We start from the raw sequence: 22,276 nt of genomic DNA on the forward strand, positions 1-22,276 counted from the left end.
CTTGGGCCCACTCTGCCTGCCTTCAACATCACAACAAACACAGCCTGCCCAGGGGGCTCCGCTGGCCCCCCAGCTCTGCCCCTGGCCACTCAAAGGCCATCTGTGGAGCACCTACTCCACTGGGGAGAGAGCCCAGGAGAGGACACTTGGGCCGGTGCAGGGCCTCGGCCCCTGGAGGCTCCCTGTGGCTCCGTTTGCGGTAATGAAAAAGAGGGACTTGCATGTCCTTCCCACGAATGACCCTAACGCCAGCTGCAGGGTCAGAGAGACCCTTGTGGTCGCTTGCAGTCTGGGCGAGTCACTTCCCCTTAGGAGAGGACATGTCCTTCCCCGTAGGAAAGGCTCGGTCAGAGCTCCAAGCACTCGGCTGGCTTGGGGATGGGGATTCCAGTCACTGGGATGACTGGGCATCTTTAAAAAGCGCCACATCACCGACAGGAGAGGCAAATGACATTAGGAGGAAAAAAGGGGTTGCAACACGACACGATCTCCCTGCCTTTGTTTTTTTTTTTTTTTTTTTTTTTTTTTGTTTTTTTTTTAAGAAAACAAGACTTTTATTATGTCCACAGAAAAGACTGAGAAAAAGATGCCCCAAATACTGGTCATTTTGATTTTTTTTGCTCCATTTTTTTCTAAATTTTCTACACTAAATCTAATACTTGTGAAACCAGGGGAAACAGAAAATACATTTCTCCAAAGGCACGCCTGCCCTCAGGCAGCTTTCAAGCCCACCGGGATCCTGGGTCCTTGCCCCTGTCCCTCTCTGTCCCAAAGGCAGAAGAGGGTTTATCAGCCTTCGCATGACAAAACCGATTAAGAGCCCCAACAGAACCAAAGGCCCCTCACTGCTTGGTAATGGGCACCGGAGGGGAGGCAAGCAGGGCTGGCATGGGGCACTGGAGGGAGGGAAGGGGGAAAGTGGGGGGTGGTCCCAACGTGGGGGGTGGTCTCATCTCAGAGGCACAAACCAGAGGCTATGAAAGGAAGGCCCCAGGACAGCCCAGGGATCCGGCCCAGCCAGCCCCACCCCCACGGCCCTGCAGGAAGACGACAGTGCAGGAAGAGGGAAGCGGGACCCTCTGCTCTCCCCTGGCGCTGGCTTCCTGTCTGTCGGGGAGGTGAGTAATGTCCGCTCCCCACCCCCTCGCATCCCTTCTGGAGGCCAGGCCTCACATTTTCCGTTCAGGAAGGGGCAGAACAAGAGGCCAGTGGAGCACATCAAGGGGAAATCAAGGAGTGGGCCCTCGGCTGGCTCTGCCAGCGGCAGCCCCAGAGCCAGGCCTAGCCCCGCAGGTGAAGTCCAGGACGCCTGCTGGCTCACCTGGCCTGTGCACATGCACGGGCGCTTTTCTATTCACTCATTCATTTAACAGACACTTCCCCCCACCTGCTCTGTGCCAGGCTCTGTGCTGGGCACTGGGGTCCTAGCTTCCAGGGAGCTGTGCTCTCGGGGACAGAGGCGGACATCACACAGATAATCCCAACGACCGGGTATAATCACAGACCTACCATCTGGTCCCAAGTCAATGCTAGACTACAGTGTCTCTGGATAAAGTCCCAACAGTTGGCTTCTCCCAGGCATCCTCTCTCTGCCCCCAGAAGGCAGCCACGGGGCCAAGTGTTTTTCTAGGCACCGACAATGTGCACAGAGTTCCACTTGGACTCAAAGCCCAAAGCCTCAGATAGGTAGGGCTGAGCAGCAGGTCTGGAAAATGCCTGGCCACACATGGGCAAGAGGCAGCAAGAAAAGCCTGGATCACTCTGGCCCCAAGAAACCAGTGCTCTGAGTGGATGAGGGAGACCCCTGTGGCTCCCAGGGTCCCCTGCCTGTCGCTGGGGGACTTCACACATGGCCGACACCTGCCAAGGCAGAAAGAGGAAGGCCGCCCCGGCACCACCTCCTGAGTTTGGTCCGATCACCCCCATTCGCTTCATCTCCCACATCTTGGAGGACAATAGAGATGTGCACCCCCCGCGGCAGCTACAGCCCCCAGAGAGGAAGCCTCGTGCACGTGGTTCCCCCCAGCCCCAGGCCTGCTGCTATGATTCCGGGGGGGCCGCGAATGGCACCCTCATGAGAGACCCATGGCGTGGAGGCTTGCTGGACCTGGGGGAGGAGGCACAGCTGCGTGGGGCTCAGGGCAGGACATTCCCACTCTGGGGGAGCCAGAGACAAGCCCCGGGGTGGGGGGCGGCGGGGAGGAGCGGGGGCACCAATTCATTTCTGGTCTCAGCCTTGGGACCTGCCCTGCCTGCCAGACTTCATCTGCATTTGTTACAGTTTGAAAAGTGGGAGGTGGGGGAGGGACAACGGGGAGGAGGAAGAGGAGGAGAGCGAGAAGAAGGATGGAGAAAGAGGAGGCCTCCAACACATCTGCCAACAGGTGTGAGTCATGTACAAACCACCTGCCTTCCTGAGATGCTTCTGGGCCGGAGGGGGTAACTCCCTGGCACAGCCTTGGGGGCCCCCACACTTTCTGGCTAAGGGAAAAGAGACCCAGGTACTCAGACTGGGGATGTCCTCAGGAGCAAAGAACCCAACTTGTCCCCAACAAAGGGTGGACCTATGTCCCCTCCGGATGGTGCACTGAGGGGCAGGTCTGGATAAATGTTTCTTTCTCCATTCAGGCAACAATGGTCAGCGGACCCCTGTAGCGTGCCAAGCAAGCAGCTGAAGTCACTGCGGATGGAGCGGAGAGCAAGACTGACATGGGCTGTGCCTTGCAGAACTCACAATGGGAGCTTCAGACCTCATCTTTCCAATTTGCCAGTTCCGTGGAGGACTAATGGCCAGAGACCACACAGCAAGCCACCATAGAGCGCTGCCGGTTGGGATCGGAGTACACAGTCAACCTGAGCCCCTGCCCGGCCTGTCCCCACCCCAGCCTGTCGTTAACAACAGGGGGACATGAAAACACTCTGCAGTCTGGCGGTCTCCCGTCGACTCACTGATGGGAACCAGATCTCGGCCTGTGTCCACACTGTGAGCACCGTCAGACTGGGGAGCTGATTACATGCCACCGTGGGGCCTGGAGGGCAAGACAAAGACTCTGGGCCAGCTCTGGACCCAGCCAAAACCCTGCGGGAACCCACTGATCTGGAGAAACACCACAGTCACCTACAGCTCTAGAACCAGAAGGGGCAGCAGAGACCGGGCTGGAGAGCTGGGCCTTTTCAAGCCCCGTGACCCCCTGTGCCGGGTTTAGGTCCACCTCTGGCCTGCCCATCAGTCCACAGCCTCCAGACACAGCCTCTGATTAAATAATTAAATTGATGGTATCACAGTCAACACCAACCTCCCTGTCTCCAGCTCTGGCCCGCCCTGATAAACACCCTGGTCCTGTCCGCAGGCCAGCCTGCCTCAGCCCTGGGACCAGGAGGGGGACATGCAGGACCACGCCCAGGCAGGCCCCGGTCTGGAGCTCCCATGGAACCGGCCACAGGTCTCGCTGCCCGCCACCCCCTCCCCGCAGTCTTGCTGCTTCTCTCCACTTCATCTTCCTGATCAACCAAGCCCCAGGCAGCTGGGAAACTGATGCTGAGGAAGCTGTGACCCCCACAGAAACACTCCCTTCTGCTACCTGATCCTGGTGGACCAGACCACCCCCCACCACTACCCAAAGCGCCGAATCTCCCTGGGAAGTGTATCCAACAGAGATCAGACTCCCAAAAGGTGGTTTTGAGCAACGGTAATGTAAGAATTTTTTAAAAGAATGAGTTGAAGAAATATGGCCCCCATTCAGTCCTACTACTCGGGTTTTTAAAAAAATGTTCTGGATCCTTCTTGGGAAGGTATAACCCTACGCCCTTGGCTGAGTTCTGCAGGCTTGGCTCTTGGTGTGGCCTTCGCTCAGCTCAGATGAGGAGGGAGGTCAGCTGCTGGGCACTTCCCAGCCCTGAGCCCCCAGCAGCATGTGGCTGCCTCCACCCGTGGGAATACTGGGAGGTGGTATTGGTCTGGGAGGCTCTGGTGGGGAGGCTCACAGCACGAGGGGGTCGTGCTGACCTCACGAGGTGTCAGGGCACAAAAGTCTTTTCTTTCCCAGCAGCCTTGTACCCCAGTCCTGGCAAAACCACCCTCTGGGCTCCCCAGCCCCTGGCCCAGCTTCCCCAGCTGCCTCCAGGCTTGGTCTCCTCCCAGACAAAGCCGGATTCAGGCCTGCGAGGGCAGGAGGGAGGCAGGCGCGGGTTCTGCCATGGAGACGAACTTTGACCCAAACTGCAAGGCTCCTACCCCTTATTTACTTTTTAAGGCTAACCCGTTTCCCAGAGTTAACATTACACCCCTTTTTAATACTGCACTTTCCTCCGGCATTCCAGGCCCCAACCTTTGACCCCTCCTAATTGCAGGCTCTACACCCCACATCTCTGAGGCTCAGCCCTGGGCTCATCCCCCACCCCCATCACCTCCCTGGAAACCAGACGGAGCCCCACCAGAGACGCTGACCATGGGTGCCACCCCACACCCACGACTGCCTGTAGCTGACAGAGGCGCTGGTCCTCCCAGAGCCCCGGCCCCCTGGGGGCTCTGCAGAGACCCTCCAGAGTGGACCCCTGGGATCTGAGTTCTGAGCCCAACTCTCCCATCCCAAGGAGAAAGCGTCTGTTCTGAGGGAGGCCAGAGGACTTTGCCTGGCCAGTTCTGGAGGGCGGGGGGGCCAGAGCTTGGGGAAGCTCCTCAGCCGGGTCACTTCCCATCCTAAGAGGCTGGGGACACACAGTGGACAAGTGCACTGCCTGCTGGCTTACAGGTGACAGGCAGGGACCCTGTCCTACAGCCTCACGTCAAGCTACAGATGTCCAACTCGTGCTTTCACTGCTGGGCGGCTGGACTCTTCCGGGTCCTTGGCTAATGACCTTCCCAGACCTGAACTGGGGTAACTTCCACATCCGACATCCGTATTCCACCAGCCTGTGAGCATCAGGGTACACAGACAGGACACCTGCCGGGCTGCCGGCCCCCAAGAGCTCTATCCTGTTCCCTTCAGGAGGACTTGCTCCCCTGGCACCAGGGGCTGGGGCACTGGCGGAGATACCCAGGATACCAGGGGCAGCTGGAAGCCACCCCTAGAGCCCCCAGCCCAGATTCCACCACCCCAGATTCCTAGGCCTCCGGGTCCCAGGTGCGGCCCCTTCCCCGCCAGCCACCAAGGGACACTCACCATCCTCTTGGCTGTGGAGGTTCTGAGGGCTCCGCATCCTCTCGTCCTGGCTGGGACTCAGGCTGGAGGCCAGGTGTGGGTCAGCTGACATCCATGTGGAGTCGTTCATATCAAAATCTTCACTGCTCACAGAAGTTTCATCCTGATCGGGGACAAAGAAGGTGGATGTTCAACAGGCCCAGGCCTGATACAGCCCCAGAGCAGCAGTCTGGCTGAGCCCCGTGGGCTGTGGGCTTTGGAAGTGCCCAAAAGCCACAGGGAGCCCCCAAACCTTGCCGTAGGGGCTGGGTGGCTCCCCTTGCCCCCCATGGAAGTGGTTCGGGCTCTGGTTCCTGTTGGAAGCCAGGGCTGAGGGCCGGTGCTGCCTGTAATTGAAGACAATTATGAGGTCTTGCATCCTGTGAGGGCGGATAGCAGGGCCTGGCTCTTACCCTCGTGAGCCAAGGTTGAGACAAGCACTGTAAACAAGGGCCACCGCTCCCCACTGGCGGCCCACAGCCCGGAGAAGAGAGCTCACTGTGCGCAGGGCCCGGCCGCCAGAAGGGGAGGCAGGACCGGCTCGCACTGCCGAGGCCAGGCCGATCGCCCCCACTAGGACTCTGGTTCCCGGGGAGCGTGCATGGAATTCCTTTCTCCCACTCCCCCAACCCAGAGGACATTTCTGTCTTCCTCCTTCCTAACCTTTGCTGTGCTTCAAAGATATGCTCTTGGGCAGCTTCCAGGGCTGAAAAGGCCAGGCCCAGAAGTACAGAGAAGGAAGGGGGTGGGGCAGGCGAGGAGGGTTCGAATCAGACCGCAAAGGGGGTTTGGCTCAAGGACCTGGGGGGCCGCCAGGGCCTTCCAAACAGCCGGAGGGCCTGCTGGAGAGGACCACGCCTGCCTCCTCTCCCCTGGCTGGCTTCAGTGAGCCCCTGGCCAGTCATCTGGGAACCCCCAGGGCGGGGCCCCTGTGATCCAGCAATCCAGCCCTCCAGTGGGAAGGGACCCCACCTCCTACTTGGCCCAGCCTCTTTCAGGAGCTGCGAGCAACTGTGTTTGGGAGTTGGCTGTAAATCGCAAGAAAGATGACCCAGCAGCTCCCACACCCCGAGCTGGCTTCGCCACCCCCCTCCCCTCTAGCAAGATACAATGGCATCTGTGGGCCCCCAGCAAGGACCTCTGGCAGAGCCCCCCTAGTTCCTCCTCCAAAAAAAGCCTCCCTCCAGGGCCCCCTCACAGACAACTCTTTTATAACGAGCAAACACACTTTGGTTGGAACTTTTCTTCGGAGGCTGTCCCGGAGGCAGACACATCTGTTCTCCAAGTGCGAGGGAACCAGCGTGGATTAGCCTCCGCCCCTCCCCCGCCACGCTGGGCTGGCAGGGAGTTTCCTGGAATTTATAGCTTCTGTGCAGCAGCCAGTGTGCCCTCCGCGGCTGGACCTGGTCCTCGAGGCTGGACCTGGAGCACGTGAGCCGGGCCACCACGCTGGCTCTGCCCAACTTGGGGGTCCCCATGAGGCCTACCTGGAGCCTCAGGGGACAGAGGCCATGTGTCCTCTTGTGCCCTCTCCCCCTCCTGCCCACCCCCACACTTACACTTGGCCTGCCTCCCCCAGGCTGCCCTGCTCCCTACACATAAGCACAGCCGCCCAATCTTCCTGGGGTGAAAACACGCTCACTCGTGTTCACTCAGACCCTGTTCTACACCCGGAAGGACACACGTGTTCTGCACAAAGGGACAACAAAACTTTCCCCTGTACTCCCAGGATGGACCCTAAGAGTGAGGGGGAGGCTGGCAGGAGAGAACGCCCTGGGATATACAGAGGCCACCCAGGCTCCGCGGGAGCCAGGAACAGGGCATCCTTGCTTGGGCACCTTGCTCCTTCCTGGCTGCCCAGGGCACACCGCGCTCAGGGTCAGCCCTGAGGGAGGGAGGCCCTCTCCTGGCTCTGGGGTGTTGCTGAAGCACTCAGGATCTAAAAGACTGAATCCATTAGCACCGGAAGCCCCACCGAGTCAAGGCACTTCCTGCCTTCAGTCCACAGGTATTTACTGAGCACTTACTATGAGCCCAGCACTTGCTAGGTGCTGGGTAGGACAGAATCCTGGCCCTCACTGCCCAGCAGGAGAGGGGATGACAATCAGCAGAAAAACACATCAGCCCCTTGGGGAGGAGGGACCAGAGCAAGACAAAGCAGAGGCACCGGGAGAGGGGCCTGTGGCTGGGGAGGGCCTCGCTGCTTAGGAAACACCTGAGCGGAAGCCCACGGGAAGTGAGGAAGGTTGCCCTGGCGGGGGAGGGTTCTATACAGGGAGACTTCTGGGCACCAGCACGTGCCAGTGCGGGGGTGGGGGGTCTGAGGAGCAGCCTGGAGGCCACTGTGGCCAGGGGCTAGGCTGGGGGCAGGGGAGCCTCATAGCAGGGTCCCCAGCCCATCACCCGGGGCAGGGCTGTCTGCAGCCCAGAGAAAGGCTTGTGGACAGTTCCACCAAACACGGTGTCCTCACGGAGGAGCAGGAAGGAGGCAGAACCGCTGGGTGCAGCACTCTGGGTGCCCACGCTCTGCCCAGTTGAAAACATTCACAGATGCCAAGTTCACCAGGTGCCAAGTGCTCCCTTTAGCCCTCTCATTTCATCCTCCCTGCAGGCCCACCAGGTAGGTCTACTTATCAGCCCCATTGTACGGGTGAGAAACTGAGGCTCTGAGGGGTTAAGGCGCTTGCCCAAGGTCACAAGCTTACAAACTGCGGAACCAGAGGTGTTCAATCCTGAAGGCCCAGACACCCTCCTTCCTGCCGCCCAGTCTCTGCCCTGCTGTCCCCCTCAGCTGGAGCACCCGCCCTCCTGTGGCACTCCACAACCCAAGTTCTAAACACACACCTGTCTCACCCACCAGCTCCGGCTCGGGCCTCAGCCTTCGTTCTCACAGCATCCATCCGCCGGCACCCGCAGTCCCTGCATGGAGGCACCCGAGCCCTCCCCACAGCTGCGCCGTGTCAACCCACAGTGGGGCTCTGCCCTGTCTGTCCCTGGATGATCTCAAGTCCTTCCAGGGGTGGGGATGAGGCTGGAGGTTTCCCAGACCCCCCATGCAGCCTGTGAGACGCAGTGAAGTGGCGGAGACACCTGGCATGGTGCTGGTGTGGAAGGAGGATGTGGCCCGAGTTTGACAAGTGGCGACCCGGTCCCACGGCACACAGCTCCTGAACGGAGACCAGATGAGCCCTGCATTCGAGCAGACGGGTGGCATCGAGGAACAGCCAGGCAGGGTCTCCCTGCTGTGCCTGTCTCCATCCCTGTACCGCTGCCACCCTGCAGAACCTGGGGTTTCTCCTCCTGTGACCAGCCACCAAGATGACCCCCTCCACCCTTCCCTGCCCGGACAAGTCTAATTGGGAAGAGGTGAGCTGCATTTCCCATTGACTTCCCAATCACCCGATAATGAAGAACACCAGGGCCCACACACAAGGAGTTTTAGGAGAATTCCTCACAACTGCTCCGTAACAAACAAACCAACCAAAAACTAAACTAAACTAAACAGAACCAAACGGCGGGCACCCATGTCAGGCCTGCCCCTTGGAGACCTGCCCCAGCCGCCCAAGGGCCCCACGGCGAGTGGAAGAGCAGGGCTCCGGAGGCAGGCGTTCTGCACCCAGAGCCCACCCCACAGTGCGGCCGCACCTCCGCCCTCCGACCCAGAGAGCTAGGCTCCTGAGCAATACAGTGTCTCAGGGTGAGAACCAAAGCACACTCAAGGGAGACGAAGCTGTATTTGCACACTCTCCATCAATGAGGTTGCACACATTTAGTGAGCATCTACTATGTGCTCGTGTTGTGCTGGGGACAGGTGACTGAGGTTCCTTCCCTCTAGGACCTTGTTACCTAGAGAGAGACACCAGCGAAAACCTGTGACCTGCTGGTAAGGGCCAAGAGATGGGGCTGTGCACGCCCTCCCCAGTTACCCACGGACTCTCAAGCAGGCCCCAGAGAGTGCCCTCCCCCCGGGACTCTGCTCCATGAACCCTGGCTTGGAAGGCAGAGGTTCTAGTCCACATTTTGACACTACTGCTATGGCCATTTTTTCCGAGAAATCAAGTGTGGTCAACCCGACTTACAAGCAGAAAAAGAGTAAATTTACGTCCTGGTCGAACTTACACAGCGGACACAACTGGACTTTTGGGGCGGTCTTGGAAGAGAAGCATGCCCAGACCCCTCTGCCACCGGCCTGCGACAGCACAGCCCACAGCTGCGGAGGGCAGACTGAAACCTCACCCACTCCCACAGAGCCAGGGCTTGGGGAACGGGCTAATTACACAGGCAATCGCCAGCACACACGGCGGCGAGCCCATCAGTGGCTGCGCAGCACGGGTCGGGGGAGATGCTAGAGTTGGGGCCGGGGGTGGGGGGAGCTGCGGGAGGCAGCCAGCACGGGCTTGGGAGTGGTGGGGTCTCAGGCCCTGACCTAGGGTGCTCTCCTTGCTCAGCCAGAGGTCACGAGTCAGGCACCTCTTGCTTTGGCCTCCTGGACTCTCAAGGGAACTTGGTCTACTCATTTCTGCCTTTCATTCGCAAACTTCAGTGACATTTTCATTAGAAAATAAGAGTATATCTGATCCCGTACTTCTGGGCCCTCTCTCCCCAGTGACCAGGCAGTCGCTCCTCTTACCTCTGCCCTCAGACACCTTGAAGCCTACAGCCTTGCCACCTGTTGATAAAAGTCCCTCATTCGTCCCCCAAAGGGCCTGAGCCATTGCGGGTCTCAAGGTGACAGCAACAACGGGCTTCCTGAAACGGGAACTCCAGAATGTGTGGGGAGCAGGCGGGCAGCACCCAGCCAGCTGCTGAGACACACCCCAGTCTGGGAGCCCTGACTCTGGGCAGAAGGAGAGGAACCGACCGAACCCTCCCTGCTCTTATCTGCGGTCCAAAATTCACGGGCAGGTTCAGTTTCTCTCCACCCAGGTTCTGCGGCCCTTCCTCCTCTGCAGGCAAACCAGCACCAACCACTGCCCAGCCTAGGAGGAGGAGAAAATGGGAGAGCAGAGGGGAATTGGTAGAAACGCGCCTGTATCCATGGCGGGTAACTAGGAGCAGGTGCTATCAGTAACCTGATTATTTTACAACTGGGGTCAATTTCTTGGGAACTAGGTTCCTGGTGCCTCTGAAGCTGAGCCGTTTGCATCCTCCAGAACAGGGATCCCGGGGCGTGCCTCACACAACATTTTCCAGGCCCTTCCTCTGAGCTGTAACTCTATCTCTACCACTTGCTTTGTGTGTGGGGGGGGGTGGAGAGGAGGAGGATTTGCTGAGAATTTAGTGCAATTCTAAGCCCTAAGCCCTGACCAGGAGCCCTGGGTGTGTGTTTCAGGGAAAGGGTGGGAGGGAGGGCAGGGATGTGGCGGAGGTGTTTCTGGGCCAGGCAGGAGACAGACCCCTCTGTCTCACCCCTGAGGTCTGTTTGATGAGACGGCTGAAGCTCTTGCCAGAAAGATCACCAGGCTGGGACAGTTGCCCCGGCACTAGCTCTACCTCAAGTAGGCGGGTACCAAGATGTAAAAAGTGAGCACCTCCTTCTGGAACACCTGCAGGCTCCTTCCAGGCCCTGGAAATTCTTCAGTACGAGGCAATTCCTCCCCCTGTCTCCATGTCAGCAAGCATTACACACACACAGCCTGAGCGTGCCAAGAAGGTACTGAACCGCATTTGACCCCAACTTAACCACTTCGGTTCATCAGATGGCTTATTAATGGAAGACGAACCCCCCCACCCCAGGATTGAAAGCAACAAGGGCTCAAATCCCTGTAGTGAAGGGATTGCACAAATGAAATCTTAGGGTGGTCTGAGCCGTAGCTTCCGGGAGCTGTGGGGTCGTCCCGAGGCGGCAGTTTCTTGCTACACTCCAAGCCCACCTGGCCACCAGAGGCGGCGTTCAGCCTCCCAGGGACACTCCCTGCACAATTCCACTCCTTCCTGCTAACAGACCTCCTCTGCTCACCAGTCCTAAGTCATACAGGCCCTTCTGGGAAATGCGGAGAGGGGAGAGCTGAGACAGCCAATCACCTACCACCTTCTAGGTGTTCTCAATCACACACATAGGGTCTGTCAGAAACACACGTATCTGAGGGGATGCTCTGTTGTCCTTGCTGTCAGGAACGCATGAATGCTGGGAGTGAGCGTTTTCAACACCTTCCTACTAGTGTATCGAGTGTAAAATGGGCTTTTGTTTCCTAGGCAAAGGCAACTGGCTGTTTTCCCAGCACTCCGCACCACGAGGGCCTCACTGACACCCCAGGCCCTGGCATTAACAGGGGTCTCTTTAAGAGGGTGGCTGGAGAGATGAGCTACAGCAGACGGGGTTCTCCCAGCCAAAAGGAGGGCTGGAGAGGAACCACTCTGAGTTAATCCCCTGCAGGAGTTTCCTTCCAAGAAAAGGACCCAGACAAGACAAAAAAGTTCTTGAGCAACTCGGGGTAGCCAGGCTCCACAGGGGCCAAGGGTGGCTGAGGCCACAGAAGTTCCCCCAGATCCACCTCCCTAGCTGGGAGGAAAGCTCTGGGGATGCTCTGCTCCTGCTGTTCTGCAGGAAAGTGCTGAACAGGGTCGTGTCACCCAGTCAGGGTCCAGTGGGTGTGGGAGGAGGTGCTGTCTTAAAACCTACTCTATAAAACAAGGCCAGCTTGAGCTGGGATTAGACAAGAGCTTGATATTATTTAAAGACACATTTAGGCCCTAATGGTTTTCCAATGAAGGGGTAATTTACTACGTAAGGACTAAACTGCCACTGGGGCCTGGGCCATCCATGGGTTTTTCCCACAGACCAAACTACAGCCCAGAAGCAGGGGGCAAGATGGCACCCCAGTCCCATCACACAGTCGCTTCTCCCCAGAGGAGCTGTGAGAGCCCCACACACCTCTCCCCACAACCCCTACCTGGTAGGCTGGGGGCCCCAGGCTGGGGTTTCCAGCTGATTCTGGGATAAGTAGGGCTTTATCTCAAGGGAGAATCTATTTCAAGCCACAATCCTTCTCAGAAAGAGGAGGAAATCACAGAGTCCAAACACCATTTCAGGTGAAATCAGGAGGTTATTAATCTCCCCTCAGAGCAGACAGAAAGAAAAATCAATGTTTTAGAGGGGGGAAAAAAGGTTCCATTTGAATTAATGGGTTTGTGGTTTCTCCATTGATCTGCGCCTCTTCACACTTTCTTTTTGTGCTTTTGTGCTCTTGGGGAGGGGGAAGGGAGAAGGGAATAGGGAGGAGGGGGGTGGGCCTCCCGGTAAGGAAAAGGACGGTCTAACCTTAACCTTTCTCCAGGAATAATGCTAATTAGCCAGGCTTAATGAGAACTTCCCCCAGGAAGCTTGGCCCAGTAGGGGCGGCCGGACTCCGGCGAACGCCGCTCCAGGTGTGTGTGTGGGTGGGGGGTCACTTCTGAACTCTAGCAGCTGGAATAAAAAATGTGGACTGCACACCCCCACCCTGCCCCACGAGAAAGTGTCCGGCCCGGGAGGGCTAGGTGGAGAGCAGAGAGCGGCCGGCGGAGGTGTAAATCCAACTTAACCCGGACGCGCGCCCTCACTCCGGACAGCTGCCCCCGCCCCACGCGTCCCCTTCATTAAGGAATGCCCCCTCGCCAGGGGCCGCCGCCGCCCCCGGCTTCTGCTCCGTTGCTACACCTAAGAAGGGCGACCGGTCCCCTCCGGGGAGGGACAGGGGCCTGCCGAAGTGGGCTCAACTCTGCAAACCCCGTCTCAACTCTCCGCGCCGAGGCAGGGAGCCCCTCCCAGCCACTCAACGCTTCCCGTCCTCAGATCCCCAAACACAGTCCACTTCCCTTCTCGAGGCGGCCGCGGTGGCGGCAACCCGAGCCCGGCCCCCACCCCGCCGCGGGCGAACGCCTTCCTCCCCGGGACGCGGTGCCCAGCCCGCTGCAAACGGTGTGGCCGCCGCACAATACCGCGGCGCGGCGCACACAATCACCGCCCCCCAGGACCGGCGGCGCGCACGGCCGGGGAGTGGGGTGCGCCCAGCTGCCCCCCGGCACTCGCGGCCAGGCACACCTCTCGGGCACCCCACGGCCCCCAGAGTGCACCTCCTCTGCCGGTTCCCCCCCCGCCCCCACGCAGCCGCCGCCGCCACCGCTCGGTCACACTCACCCGCCCCCCGCCCCAGCCCACTCCGCCCAGGGCGCAGCCGCTTCCCTGCGCCCCCCTCCTCAGACCCAGCGCAGGAAGCTTCCCCCCCAGTCCCCCTCCCCAGAACCCCCCAGCCCCCCCACCCCCTAACCGCAGCTCAACGGCCGGCGGCAGGAGGGGGGCGGCGGCCGGGGGCCCGGAAACGGCCCGATCGCGGGGATCCGGGCCGGACTCCGTACCTGGGCGGGAGGCGAGGCGGAGACCGGCGGTCGGGTTCGGCGAGTGAGCGGGGCGGGCGGCAGTGACAGCCCCACAGCTCCAGCTGCTGCTGCTGCTGCTGCCGCCGCGGCCGCCCGGGGAGAGGGGCTGGCACCGCCGCGGCGCGTCACTGCCCGGCCCGGGGGCGGGGGTGGCCAGGGGGAGGGCCCAGGCAAGCGGCGGCGGCAGCGGCGGCGGCGCCGCGGCCGGGAGGGAGGAAGGGGGAGGGGGGGCACCGGGCACGGGGAGGCGGGGGAGGGGGGGAGGGACCGGGCACGGGGCGGGGGCCGGGGGGAGGGGAGCGCAGGGAGGGCGCACGCTGGGGGAGTAGGAGGAGCAGCAGGAGGAGGAGGTGGAGGGGCTGACGAGAAGGAGGAGTGGGCACAGGGGGGAGGGGGAGAGAGAGGAAAAGGAGGCACCCTGAGAGAGGAGAAAGGAGGGAGAGGCCGGGAGGCGGGGAGAGGGGAGAGGAGGTGGAAGGAGGGGGTGCTGGGCCAGGTAGTGGGGGAGGGATGAGGGCTCACTGGACGCGCTGCAGGGCGCTCCGGGGGGGGAGAGCGCTCTTAAGGGGGAAGCGCTTCGAGGAAGCTTCTTGCCCGGGGCTGAGCCCTGGAAAGCAGGCGGTGGGGTCTGTGCCCGCCCCTCGCTCCAGGGAGGCCGCAGTCTACGGGTCGGAGGGTGGGGGTTGGGGGGGCACCCGGCCCGCCAGCTCTCCGCGTTCAGGCCAGGAGAGGAGACTTGGCCCAAAGAAAGTGACTCGGGCACCATTAGGAACTCTCTGCGCCCTGGGGCCTTCGGGCAGCCCTGGACCCCCTCGCGTCTCCTGGTTCCCCGGGGACGCGGGTCCTCGCTGGGCGGGGCTGCTGGGTCCCCGGGCGGTCTCCGCGAGACCCTGGTCTGGAAAAGCCAGGCACGTGGCCGGCTCTCTGCCGGCCCCCCACCCCCATCTCAGGGCCCCCCTTTTCTTGATCAAGTTCTAGCTCGGTCCCCTCGGCGCGCTGCTCACCCTCTGCCCCCTCCTCTCCCCTCCCCCTCCCTATATACCGTGCCATCTCGCCTCTTCACTCTTCCTTTGTCTCTTTCCCACCACTTAGTTTACACCCTCCCGAGCTCCCCTTCTTCCTCCCCGGCGGGCGCCTGAGTCTCCGGGATGCGTTCACCTGTCCGACCCAAACATTTCAGCGATCTCGAGCGTTCGCCGCGGACTCTCTCTGCTCCCTCCCCACCACACACCCCCCACTCCTCCAGCCGGTCATTGTGCTCCTCCAGACCACCGGGTACCGGCTCCCTACGGCGCGCTAGCTCCAGTTGTAAAGTAATAGGATAACATCAAGAATGCTGCTCCATCCCAGACCTGGGCGCTTACTGTCCGCGGAGACACCGCATCGCAGGAGAGGGAAAACCCATGCGGATCCGAATCGCCCTTCTCCTGCACGCAGACATACCTCGTCCGCCTGGGGTGCAGGGGAAGACCGCGTGGGGCGCCGCGGGGTGGGGTGGGGGGGTGGGGGACCCTGAACCTGCAAGCAACCTCAGACTCAGGCTACAACATAACTCGCTCATCCCCAAATAGCACAATTAGACCCCAGCAGAGAAGATGGGTCAAGGGCAGATGTCCCCCTCCTCAGATTCACAACCTCTGTTACAAGTAACAGATCAGCCTTCCGAAAAAGCCTGTGCTTTAAAAGGGATGAGGAGCTGCCCTCGTGGAATTCTGTGAGGAAATGGTCAAAACCCAAAACAAAACAAAAACACCAACAACGATCCCACCTCCTGGTACCTCTAGTCGCACCCGAAAAAGAAGGGCAATTTCTCCTGACTTTACGCTACAACTCATCCACAGTGGAACCAGCAAAGAAGAAAAAACAAGAGAGCCATCGCGATTGTTTGCAATTTTGAAACAGACTGCCTTTAGCCCTCCAACTTTTTTTCTCTAAAAGCCTTTTTCTTTCTTTCACTGAAAGCTTTGCATTGTGAACAATCCGAGGTAAACAAGGCTCCCTCTACAGGTGGTAGTTGGCAGTACACCACCACAGGTTCAGAGCTCAGTGTTGCCCATTAGAAAAAGAAAAAGATGGCAACACATCAAATTAAAGGCACGCAGAACAGACTTCCTTCCACACATGCTAAAGGTTTTTCTGTCAATATAGAACTTACACTCCCTTTTTAAAAGGGGGTCTAAGCACGTTATTCATTAGCACCTTTTATCTATGAAATTTAATGTGTTTTCAAACCAAGGCACCCTTCCCAGTTTTCTCTAAGAGATCTTTACTTCTCATCCTCTGTGGTGGGGGACGGTTTGGAGGCTTTGCACATGTCTATATCCATACATGTTGGTGCCCAATAATAATTTTTAGGATTTTAATTAGTGGCCGTGACTCTTCAGTTCATCCAGGGAGAGGTGGGCGTTTCCAACATGGGAAATGCCCTTCCTCACTCTGAAAATGAAATCATTCAGGCCCCCCTGGATTTCCCATCTCTTCCCACCACATTTCTCAAGACCTTTTGACTTCTCCTGGCCTGAGTCACTATCTCACAGCCGTGGTGGACATCTGGGTTTGAAATATAAAGCCAAATCCAACTAAGTTCAAAGGTGGAATTGAACCCAGATAACCCACCTCTTCTCTGACTAATAAGAGAAAGCCAGTACCGCCTGGGAGAGCAGAGCAGTGATTTTCTCTAGGCATGAAATGTGAACTCATTTACCATCCCTGAGATAAAACAGCCTCAGCCCCACTCAGCCCACAGAAAGCAGTTGGGGGCCCTAGAGAAACTTGGCTGTTTAGCAGCACTGAAAATCAGGTGAGTTTTCCTGCGTGCTGAAGCCTGCAGAAAGCTCCCGGCCCCTTAGTCCTGCAGGAGCTGCCAGTTGCTTTCAGTGTCCTTGTGCCTTTGGACAACTCCCTCGATCCTTAAAGTGGCCACAGCACGGGTCCCAACAAGGAAAAGCATGACCTAGTTTCTTGGCCACTAATTCTCCCAATGATGGGTCCCTCCTTTCTGGCGGGAGACGAGGGCAGAGAAGGCTGCTCCCATCTGCTTAAGAGGGCAGTACCGCCCTCGTGTCCCCTTCATGTCAGGCTCTGCAAACAGTGGGTGTTTTTGTAAATGGACAATTGGCAGGGTATTTGCTCTGTAGAGCTCTGTAGGCAGCCAAGCTCTCCAAGCAGACTCCTATGTGAAATATAGGAGTCTCCACGAGCGGAGATCTGGCCGAGGGAACCAGGGGCTTGTTGTTATTAGGAATAGCAGAATCTTAGTCTGATCAGAGGATACTGTTCAAGCATCTCAAAGCTTTAAAAACCCATTGATGGGGTGCCTGGGTGGCTCAGTGGGTTAAAGCCTCTGCCTTCGGCTCAGGTCATGATCCCAGGGTCCTGGGATCGAGCCCCACGTCGGGCTCTCTGCTCATCAGGGAGACTGCTTCCCTTTCTCTCTCCCTACCTCTCTGCCTACTTGTGATCTCTCTCTCTGTCAAATAAATAAATAAAATCTTAAAAAAAAAAAAAAGAAACCCATTGACCCCTATAAATTAATTACTAATGACAGAAGGGAACATGTACCTGCACGATGGGGAGACCCGCAGACACCCTCCAACCATGTGATCAAATTCAGTTGCCCCCAAAGTAGGGTCACCTGACATAATGCGCTCACCTCCCGATGAGATGCAGTCACCTCCCACATTGTGTTCTCCCTGCAAATGCTCAACCTGAATCTGATCATGAAGAGACAACCAGACAAGAAATCCAGAAAAAGAGACTCTCCACAACACAACAGTCCTGACTTCAAAAGATTCACTGTTATTAACTCAGCTGTTCTAAATCATGAGACTAAAGAGAAATACCAACTAGATGCAAAGTTCGAATCTTGGTTGGATCCTGGAAACAAGGGATGCAGTGGGGATGGGGTGGAGAGGCCCAGGAAGAGGGAGGTGGAGTGGAGACAGGGGTTGAGGGTGGAGACAAGAGTGGGTTCTGGGCTGAGTGGCCAGGGAAGTTCCCTCTCAGGAGTAAGTGTGAGTGTGTGGCTGAAGTTGACAACTGCATGAAGACGTGGGGTGGGGTGCAGGCTTCCAGGCAGAGGGAAGAGCTGGTGCCAAGGCCCTGAGGTGGGAAGGGACTTGGCATGTTTGAGGAACAGAAAGGTGACCAGTGTGGCCAGGGTGAGATGGGCCGGGGTTGGGGCAGGGGGTGAGAGGGTATTTGGGGGTGGGAGGTGAGAGGCTCTTCAGTGTGGGTGGGGGGGGGGAGTGTGAGACAGTATTCACGACCAAGCACGCAGGGCCATGTACATGACTGTAAGGTGTGTGGATTTTATTCTAAGGGTGAGGAAACAATGCAATCCGAATTGTGTTTTTAGACCAGAGGAGATGAGATTACAAGGAAGCGAGAATGGCAGCAGGGACAGCAGTGAGGAGGTCGGTTAGGTTCCAGCCACATGGGACCGGTTCAAATTCTGACTCTGACACTAGACAAATGACTACCCTTAAATCTCTCGGAGTTTCTGTTTCCTGATCTGTAAAATGGAGAATAAGATAGTGCGCTTAATGTAGTATTTGATACTAAAAGTTCCCCTTTGAGGGAAACCTGGGTGGCTCAGTGGGTTGAGCATCCAACCCTTAATTCCAGTTCAGGTCATGATCTCGGACTATGAGATCAAGCCCCAAGTCGGGCTCTGTGCTGAGCAGGGAGTTGGCTTGAAATTCCCTCTCTCCCTCTGCCCCTGCACTCCCCCCCACCCCTTTGCTTGCATGCATGGGAGCTCTCTCTCTCTCTTTCAATCTCAAAAATGTTAAAAGGTTCCCCTTTGAAGCTAGACACTGCGATGGCCAGCCTCTAAGGTAGCTCCCTGTGATCCCCACCTCCCGGCATCACAGCCCCATCCCCTGTCACAATGAATAGGGCTGTGGAAGCCATGAGATACTGTGGAAATGAGAATATATGACTTCTGAGGTCAGGTCATAAAATGCAGCTTGATCTCCTCCCGAGGGGGAGTACCTGGTAAATGGCAGCTTTTATCGTCATTATCAGGATTCTGGATTTTCACAGCGGTGGACCACCCCCTCCACAAATCCTGCCCTAGTTCTCTCAGCCTCCAGCGATGTGCGGCAGTTCCCATTTCATGACAGGCTTGTCAGTGCTTAGTATTAGCAAGCTCTTTTGTCTTTGCCAATCTAATCGGTGAAAAATGGTATCTCTTATTTTTCTTTGCCTCTCTTCATATGGGAGTGTGAGTGTTAAAATTATGTATACCATGTGTATATCGGTCACTTGCATTTGTTCGAACAACCTGTTCATATTCTTTGCCCATTTCTCTATTTGAGTTGATGGACTTTTTTTTATGAAGGAAATTTAATCTTTTGTCATATATTTTGCAAATATGTTGTCCTTTTGTTGCCTTTTTATTTTATTTATGATGGGATTTTTTTTTTTTTTTCCATATGGAAGTTTTACATTTTTAGACCCTCAACTTTTTTTCTGTTAGGGCTAAAGCATTTCAGGTCAAAACAAAGATTTTATTCCACTCGTAGATTATAAAAGTAATTCATATTTTCTTGTAGAGCATTTATAGCTTCATTATACTTAAATCTTTTTTTTTAAAGTAAGCTCTCTGCCCATTTATTTCCGTATAAGTGGTGAGGTAAAGATCGAGTTTGTATTTATTTTATTTATTTTTAAGATTTTATTTATTTACTTGAGAAAGAGAGAGTGATTGAGAGAACAAGTGGGAGGAGGGGCAGAGGGAGAAGCAGAATCCCTGCCAAGCAGGAAGCCTGACATGGGACTCGATCCCAGGACCCTGGGATCATGACCTGACCCAAGAGCAGATGCTTAACTGACTGAGCCACCCAGGTGCCCTAGTTTGTATTTTTTTTAATGTTTATCCGAATTGTCCTAGTACCATCTTTTCTTTTCTTTTTCTTTGTAATGATTTATTTATTTAATGTTTTAAAAAGATTTTATTTATTTATTTGACAGGGAGAGAGAGTGAGCACAAACAATGGGAGCTGCAGGGACAGAGAGGGAAGCCGGCTCCCCGCTGAGCAGGAAGTCCAATGTGGAGCTCGATCCTGAGCCGAAGGCAGAGGCTTAACCGACTAAGCCACCAGGCGCCCCTTATCTATTTATTAGAGAGAGAGCACAAGTGAGTGGGGGCAGGGGCAGAGGGAGACACTCTTTCAAGCAGACTCCCCACTAGGTGTGGAGCCCCACAAGGCCTCAATCCCACAACCCCAAGATCACAACCTGAGGGGAAACCAAGAGTCCAACACTCGACTGACTGAGCCACCTAAGTGACCCCTCCATACCATCTTTTAAATAATTCATCTTTATCCACAGATTAGAAATGTCAAATTATGCTGATTGCCCATTATTTTTGGAATCATCTATTCTATTTTATTGATCTATTCCCATCCTAATATTATAGCTCTGGAATATATTTTAATACTTGGTAGAGCTAGCACTCACCTCTACCCTCCATGAACTGTCCAATTATAGCCAGGCCATAGCAGAGAGTTGCTCTAGGTGCAGACAGTTGCGGAGAAAGGGCTTAGTGTAGGGGGTTCCTGGAAGAGGTGACATCTACTCTGAACCAACGAAGGCAGGAGAAATGTGACAGGTGGCAAGTAGGGAGGGCCTCTCAGCAGGAAAGAGGAGTGTGATGGAAGCACCAAGGGCTTCACACATGCCTGAATTCAAAATACTTAATCTGTGGGTCAGGTAGTACCTGCCTTAACCATTTATTTATTCCTCGTGTTTGCTGATATTTACACAGCTGGTGGCAATCTCATTGTCAGTGTGACACCTTTGCTGAGATCTAGGAGAAACTGAGACTGCCTCCTCATTCCTTCTCTATTTAGATAAATTTCCCATTACAGATATGACTAAAAGAGCCTGACTTGTTGAAATGCACTTTCCTAACAACCACAATAGGTAAAAATTACAATTTCATCAATCTCCTTTTCAGTGATGTGTTGCTTCAAAGTGTCATCAGTTTGTCTCTGTTCATTTCACTCTCCTACTCCAAAGCCTTCAGTGGCTCCCAGCTGCTGGCAAAATTGAGTTGGAGCTCTTTGGCCTGGTGTTCGAGGCCTTTCACAGCCCTGCTGGCCTGATATCCTTCTGTTCCAAACCGTGACCTCTGCTTCAGACAGACTCACTCTCTTTGGTGCTCCAATCACCCATGTGCGACCCCCTCCATTCCTTTGACCATGCATGCTTTGGGGCACATGTTCTTTCCACAAATATGTCTAGATCCTTTACCCCATGCCAGATGCCATGGTAAACATGAGTGACCCAGAAATGAACAATACGGATATAGGTCTGCCCACTCAGAGCCTGCATGCCAGCAGGAGAGAGAGAGAGAAAAATTAACAGAGAGATTAAATAAATGATCACATGGTTTCTGGTCACAGGATGTACGTTCAGTTTGTACTTGACAGTTGTGGGACCTGCTGGGAAGAAAGGGCCTAGCATCTGAGAGGGACATGGTGGATCCCAGAGAGCTGCATGGAAGAGGTGACATTCAAGGTGGGCATTGCAGAAGGCGTGGGTGTTTGCTCAGTAGAAAGATGCTTTCAGCCATCAACAAAGGCACCCTCCACCCCTGCCAAATCTGGACCCCTCTGAACCCGGAGCGCCAATCTCTCAGACCACCTGGCTGGCTCCTGTGGCAGGTCGCGGCTACTCTGTTCCCTCCTTGGCTTGTGTACTTCCCATTTCCTGTGTTCTAGCTCATTTCCCCGACACAAGTGTGGACTCTCGGGGCTGAGACAGGCTCTGCGGCGGCAGAGTCCCTGGCAGCGTTGCGCATACGGTAAGAACTCATCACTGCCATCACTCGGGGCCCAATCCTGCCCTTTGCCCAGCACAGCGTTGAGTTCTGCAATGGAGCTCTGGATTAAGCACACCGTGGGTGACACAGGCCACACTTTGCCATTCCCACAGAGCACGCACCTCACCTCTTCTCTTTTCCTGTTTTCCTAGTGTCTTTGGAGAGGCTCAGCTAAAAAGCCAAGGCCAGTCCACAACCTCACACTTGCACTCCCAGGTATGCACATCACCAAACAAGTACAGGGGAGTCCTAAAGCACACACGTACTAGCACTGTTCACGGTAGCCCCCACCCAGAAACTAGCCCAGCGTCCGCCAGCAGAGGATGGCTTGCAGTGGCACACCTGCACACCCGGGCTGCAGAATACCACTCAGCCACAGAAAAGAAGGAATCAGGGAGCCTGGGTGCCTCAGTGGGTTAAGCCTCTGCCTTCGGCTTGGGTCGTGATCTCAGGGTCCTGGGATCGAGCCCCGCATTGGGCTCTCTGCTCGGCGGAGAGCCTGCTTCTCCCCCTGCCCCACCTGCCTCTCTGCCTACTTGTGATCTCTCTGTCAAATAAATAAATGAAATCTTAAAAAAAAAAAGTAAGAAAGAAAGAAAGAAAAAAGAAAAGAAGGAGCCAGAGGTGTGTGCCATGATACACATGATGCTCACAAACTTAGGCTTGTGAGCAAAAAAGCACATGCCGTATGATTCTACTTACAGAAAGTTCTAGAACAGGCAAAACCAGTCAATGCTATTAGAGGGCAGGACAGGAGTCACCCTGGCTGGGGAGAGTGACTGGGAGGGGGCACAGCGGGTCTTTGGGGGTGCTGACAGTGTTCTGTTTCTTGACCTGAGAATTGGTGGATTCAGTTTGGAAAAATTTACTGAGCTGTCCACTTAATGATATGTACTCTTTTCTGTTC

At 56.1% G+C, this 22,276-nt stretch overlaps 1 protein-coding gene across 4 annotated transcripts in view; it reads right to left on the reverse strand.

Moving 5' to 3' along the window:
• NOL4L (nucleolar protein 4 like) overlaps nucleotides 1-22,276 on the reverse strand; it is a 130,885-nt gene that overhangs the window by 23,071 nt on the left and 85,538 nt on the right. Inside the window, exons 1-2 of one of the 4 annotated variants that reach the window (XM_047745195.1) lie at nucleotides 13,518-13,684; nucleotides 5,163-5,304 (exon numbers count right to left, since the gene is read on the reverse strand). In XM_047745195.1, coding sequence (XP_047601151.1) covers nucleotides 5,163-5,271 — 109 coding nt within the window. In that variant the 5' untranslated portion in view covers nucleotides 5,272-5,304; nucleotides 13,518-13,684. Of the gene's footprint in view, nucleotides 1-5,162; nucleotides 5,305-5,593; nucleotides 5,734-8,024; nucleotides 8,119-13,517; nucleotides 13,685-22,276 lie in introns of those variants that run through there. The other 3 variants (XM_047745196.1, XM_047745194.1, XM_047745193.1) reach the window with 3 other exon arrangements.

This window comes from Lutra lutra, chromosome 9 (genome assembly GCF_902655055.1).
Source record: "Lutra lutra chromosome 9, mLutLut1.2, whole genome shotgun sequence".
Classification (NCBI taxonomy): domain Eukaryota; kingdom Metazoa; phylum Chordata; class Mammalia; order Carnivora; family Mustelidae; genus Lutra; species Lutra lutra.